General features: G+C 37.9%; 1 protein-coding gene across 1 annotated transcript; it reads left to right on the forward strand.

The window, feature by feature from the left end:
- The first annotated feature begins 1,035 nt into the window (after positions 1-1,035).
- LOC147498751 (uncharacterized) lies at positions 1,036-2,525 on the forward strand. Its single transcript, XM_086563329.1, has 2 exons — positions 1,036-1,633; positions 1,867-2,525. Exons 1-2 carry the CDS (start codon positions 1,036-1,038, stop codon positions 2,523-2,525), a joined length of 1,257 nt encoding a protein of 418 aa, XP_086419455.1.
- Positions 2,526-6,330: the final 3,805 nt, after the last annotated feature.

Below are 6,330 nucleotides of genomic sequence, written 5' to 3' on the forward strand. Positions count from 1 at the left end.
TAATTTTCACTAATTATTTTCGTCAATAACTTCCGCCAATAATTTCCGCCAATAACTTCTGCCAATTATTTCCGCTAATTATTTTCGCCAATAAGTTTCACTAATTATTTTCGCCAATAATTTTCGGCCAATAATTTTCGCCTCCTTACGCTAATAACTTCCGCCAATAATTTTCGCCAATTATTTTCGCCTCTTTTCACCAATAACTTATGCCAATAATTTTTGCTAATTATTTCTGCCAATAACTTCCGCTAATTATTCCCGTCAATAATTTCTGTCAATTATTTCCGCCAATAATTTTTGCTAATTATTTTCGTCTCCTATTGCCAATATTTTCTGCCTCCTTTCGCCAATAATTTTCGCTAATTTTTTTCCAATGGTCTTCCATTCTTTTTTCTATATTCATTTCTTTGCCACATGGGTTTTGCCCATCCACCAAAGAGGGGGCGATGTATAGACCCCCACTTTGTGGCTCATTAAGCCCATGAATCCGGCCCAATACTAGGCCTAGTCCAACAGTTAAGCCCACATATTTAACTCTAACCCATCCAATCACTGGTCTATTTATGAATATGTCCAGATTCATCATTGTCAAATATAAGGATAGAAGTTCAAAGAGATAACAATTCTTTTGACAAACAAACACAGTCCTCTTAGGACTCAATCATCACCAATTCATAAAAAATATTCTCTCTCACAACAAGAAACTACGTTGAAACTTGATTCCTAGAGAATAGATCTTGGGTACGTAGACAGCCATTATATTGGTTCAATTTCATCTCCCCAAACATCAAATTCCTCTATTTCTTAGTGTGTTCTTTATCATTTGCTCTCGTTGTGTTGAAGCAGGTTATTGCTGAAACATACTGTACATAGGACAAAACGTACTTTTCATTTTTTTTTTCAATATCTGAAATCCAGGCCCTGCACTATGAATGGAAACTGCTTTAATTCACTGTACACAAATTTACATATAAAATCTTCAAATTAAAGAGCAATATATTGAATTAATTTGTAGAGAGAGAGAGCCCTCGTATGGCCTCTCGAGTTTGGAAGTCCATTTATGCACTACGCCATCTCTTTGCTTGTGGTATTCAATGGCATATAGGAGATGGGATTTCTGTTCGTGCTTGGAATGATGCTTGGGTTCCTGATACGCCAATTCAATTACCACTACTCCCACAACCAGATGGATGTCAACTAGACAGAGTTTCTGACTTCATTGATCCATTACATCGCTGCTGGAATCAGGAGATGGTTGCTAAATACTGGCCCTTGAATTATGCTGACCGAATATTATCCATACCACTTCGTTTGCAACCACATGAAGATAGTATATTTTGGGCACCAAACAAGCATGGCATTTACACTGTTCGGAGTGCTTATTCTATAGTTATGCAGTCTCTTCAGGCTACAACTGGGGTGTCTTCAGCCATTTATAAAAAGATATGGCATTGCACATTCCTTACAAGATTCGGTTCTTTCTATGGCAAGGTCTTCATGGTGTCATTCCCACGGCCGAGTTTTTGGCTACTAAATCTTTCATGGTGGATCCCACTTGTTATCTTTGTGCCACACAAGATGAAGATCAAGTTCATTTATTTGTTAAATGCCCTTTTGCTAAGGCGGTGTGGTTTGGACTCAATTTATTACAAGTGACTCATACTGCAAGGTCAGATAATATTATGAATTGGTTGACTGATATTTTTGGTTCTTTGGGTCAAACAAATGATGTTGATCGACTCCAAACTCTCTTCCCTGTTACTATCTGGTTACTTTGGTTAGAAAGAAATAAGTTCCGCTTCTAGCAAACTTCCTCACCGCCATGTCCTTTGGCGATAATTCAACAAGCATTAAAATTGTCAGATGAATTGCTGACTGCACTTTCGACGGCTAAACGTACAGTTCCTGGTATGCGGTCGTCCATTGCTATATGTTGGTTGCCACCGCCTTCAAATTATTTAAAATTTAATGTGGACGGCTCTTCGTACGGCAATCCTAGACTTGCAGCTGCTGGTGGTGTTTTACATGATGTTTTTGGAAAATTTATATTGGGATTTAGCACTCCTATTCGGAGGGCTTCTTCTCTCTATGCCGAAACATTGGCATTACGAACGAGCTTGCAAATGGCTATTAAATTACAGTTGGATTATGTCATCTTTGAGACGGATTCGCAGTACCTCTATAATTGCATCAAGAACAACTCACAACTTTTGCCTTGGGAAATTATGTCCTTTATAGCGGATATCAGGGACATGCTCTTGTTGAAATCTCAGTATAAACTTCATTGGACGTACAGGGAAGGTAACTTTGTTGCTGATCGATTTGCCAGGATTGGGTCTGACCAAGCCACTGATCCTTCATGGTGGTCACATCCGATAGTTGAAAGCGAAAATCTACCTTCTAGCTTAATGGATTTGAATAGTGGTACCACTTCTCTATGGTGTATTAGGCCTCCGCATTGTGTTAATAGGTTACTTTTCAATGACTTAACTGCTATTTGTACATTTCGTAATATCACATAAATAAAATTGCAATTACCAAAAAAAAGTAAAAGAAGATACCTTATTGGCATGAGAACTCTATTTTTCCCATGTCTCCGTCTCTGTCTCTGTTGATACCAAAATTATGAGATCAATATAAAATTTAAGTATCAAAGACCACAACTACAGTTGAAAAAAAAAACTTGTAAACCATAAGGCTTGAAGCTAAAATCATAATAATGAAATCTAAATAAGTGGTTACTTTCAAATCAAAAGAATTTCTTAGAGGATAATACACACTATGTACACAACCTAAATTTTCAATGAAGATAGCTTACTTGAGAGAAGATAACCATATTTATGAAATTTTGTTTTCTGATCGATTGGGAAGAGATTTGAGGAAGGAGGAGATCGAGGGTGAGTTTTAAGGTATATATTAGAGTTATTTAAGAGGGATTAAAGGTTAGGTGAACGTTTCCGTTTCAGGTGTTTTATTACTAATCTTTCAGAATATTTGGAGTTCTTAAGGCTTAAGGCTAAGGCTAAGAGCATCTCTAGGTGGTGGTAGTATACTCTTCAAATTTGAAGAAAAATTTAGAGAATCTAGTCGCAAATTTTGACCAACTCTAGGTGGTAGCAAATATCAACCGCAAAATTGATTGTAGACCCTACAACGCGCGTTATTAGTAATGTCGCGTGCCAGTACCACTGTCGCGCCATTGGTATTGTCGCGCGCCAGTATTAATATTGCGTGCTATGCCTGTTTAAATGTCACGCGGCAGTCGGATTTTTGTCATTTCACATATTTTTTTTCAACCTAGTTTCTCTAGTTCTAACCAAAAAATGGATTCCGACGGCGAATATGTCTATAATAACCAAACAAGATGGAGTGGTGACGGTGAGGAAGATGAAAATAGTGGTAATAGTGCACTGGTTTGGAGCAATCCCATAGGTGATCTAGATGATGAACCAAGCACTTATGGAGCTGGAAATCAGGGAGCTGAGCCTGACGATCCATTACTGCTTTAGTATCAGCAAGTCAATTTTGAATTTCCTGCTGAGGCTATGGATTTCAGCCATCTTAGACCGGTGTATATGAGGTTTCATGATAGGCATGTCTCAAGAGTTGTTCTTGAACAATAGGTATGTATTTTAATTTCATATATTAGCAGCAATAGTAGTTAATTTTAGTAGTTAAATACGTACATTTTTATTTTTAGTTTTATTTTGCGTACATCAGAGATGTGTTATGTATTAGGTTCGGTGCACTCCACGTGCACTTAAGACGTGGTAGGATAATATTAAAAAAGTTGGTGCACTTGACCATGTTAGAGATGCAATTCTAGTGACTCTCTTTGGGCATCTAGTTGACATACCTTACAATAAGACTGGCATTCAGGGAGTTATCAATGGTTTAGTTCAGAGATGGTGGGATAGTACACATACTTTTCACTTCCCTCAGGGAGAGTTGGGTTTCACTCCACTAGATTTTTGTATGATATCTGGTTTGACTATATGATTAGGTCAGCCATTGAGATGTAGCACTGAATTCCAAAGTTGTGCCCAAATGATAACTTTTTTCCCTTGTCTGACTGAGGAGTCATATGACAGTGCTGGTGTTAGGATTTCTATTATCAAGGCTGCATACATTACACCGTTGACTATTGATGATGGGTTGCAGTTTTTAATAAATTATTTGTCACTTGTTTCTGATGATGTTCAAACACATGTTGATGAGTATGTAAGAGCTTTATGTATGTATTTGATGGGTGTCTTGTTTCTTCCTTCTGGCCATTCCACGATTAACTTGGGGTATCTAGCCAACTTTGAGCACTTGTATGAGGTGGGCGGTATTGATTTTGGTGGAGTCATATACTGTAATTTGTTGCATTGTTTAGATAGGGCTTCTCGGCAGACTGGTGTTGTTAGTAGTCCCCAGATGGGAGGGTTTGTCATTCTCTTAAAGGTATGGTTTTATAAGTATTTCCGTGATGTAAATCTTATCCTCACAAAGTACACCGATGAGAGGCCTAGGCTCAGGGCTTGGCACGGACCTCGTCAAGCTCATTTGACCAGTGAGATCAGTCATAACATAACTTCTGTCCAAACCCAAATCGAGCTTAGCACACAGGCTTGTATTGGTTGGAGGCCTTGGTGGACATCTGTGCACATCGGCGTGAATGACTGTAGATACGCATTGTTCATTTCTCATAGGAGGATGGTATTTACTTGTGGGAGTAATATGGAGTGGTATTTAGGGGATAGATGTTACAGACAACTCACACCATGCTTTGGTATTCCCCCTGATCCGCCTACCCATGTATCAGAGGCTAAGGACATGACCTTATAGCAAGTCATCGAGAGAAATGTGCATTGGAGTTGGCTAGTAGCTTTTGACCTAGTTACATTGCAGACTTATGAGCAGTATTACCGTTATTAGTTTAAGGTATCTATTGGTTATTTCCTCCTAGCTGTGGGTCGTACAGGCAACATTCATACGGTTAATAGAATGGGTGTCAGACGTGAATTTCATATTAGCCAGCCATCACAGCCGACGTTTCAGCATGGAGCAGTACACACATTTATTCCAGCGCCAGATCCCCCTCAGTTTTTAGTTTGAGTGATCTGAGTGGCCACACGATTTACCATCCCATTTCTTCTATTGATGACAGTCGCGTTGTACAGTTAGAGCCTGACCTTGGACATCTACCTTTGGTAATTATTTTTATTGGTTTTGGTATATTATTTTTGTTTATTATGAAAATGTCATAAATTATTAATGAATAATTATTTCAGGATGAGTTACGCATGAGATATGAGACATGCCTTCGTGTAAATGATGGCTTGCGCTCCTCGGTATTCGCCTACAGTGTTGAGAGAGAGAGAGACTTTTTTCCCAGGCTCATGTGGGTTATGACGATTTGCAATGTCAGGTTGATGAGTTATATGCTTAGATTCATCACACAAGGGTGAGTTCATCACATGGACAGATGGAGAGTTCAGCACAAGGACAGTCGAGGAGGAGTTCATGGAAGATGAGGTGTATGTAGGAAGTGAAGACTTGATGATTTATAATATTAAGTTTGTTGTATGACGATTATTGTTATGTTGTATGATTTAGAATTGTTCATTTGATCATTTTGATACGTTCTAATTTACTTCTTTTGATTTAGCAAATGAAGTGCAATTTTTATTAATAGAACGACAACTAATACATGATTGCAAAAACATAAAATAAAAAAAATAAATAAATAAATAAAAAAGACAACTATTACATATCACCCTTATTACATACTACTAGAGTTACTCTAGTTATCAAGTCAGTCATCATTTTCTTCGTCATTGGATCCTTCTTCGTCGGAAGCTTCATTTGTACTACTTGATCCAGCCTTTTTATTCATATTTAGCTACAATTGCTTCTTGTTTTAGCTCTAAAACCCTTCACAAACGAGGATTGACTTTGTCGAGTGACATTGCCAACAACCTAGTCTCATTTTCCTCTTCTCTAACACGGAGTTTTTCTTGCTTCAAAAATAATTTTTTTTGTGTCTTCTCTTGCTTCAATTTCACCATAGTTTGAAATTGCTCATTTAGAATATCTTCTCTATGTCTTCGGCTTTCTTTAAAAGCTAGAAGAAATTCATCCATATTTTTAGCAGTGGATGCAACATTACCCTCGACAGTAGAAATAATTTTCTTGTCCTTCTCAATTTCTTTGCTCTGCTTCCTACCAGTCGACCTCTCCAAAACACCTTCGGTATTGCTAGGATCGTATTTCGAGTATAGTGAAAGTGAAGAGTTAGAGTGAGGTGTTAAAGGGGTTGGGTTGAGGGTGAAGAATCGAAGC

This window comes from Coptis chinensis, chromosome 5 (assembly GCF_015680905.1).
Source record: "Coptis chinensis isolate HL-2020 chromosome 5, ASM1568090v1, whole genome shotgun sequence".
In the NCBI taxonomy this organism is placed as follows: Eukaryota; Viridiplantae; Streptophyta; class Magnoliopsida; order Ranunculales; family Ranunculaceae; genus Coptis; species Coptis chinensis.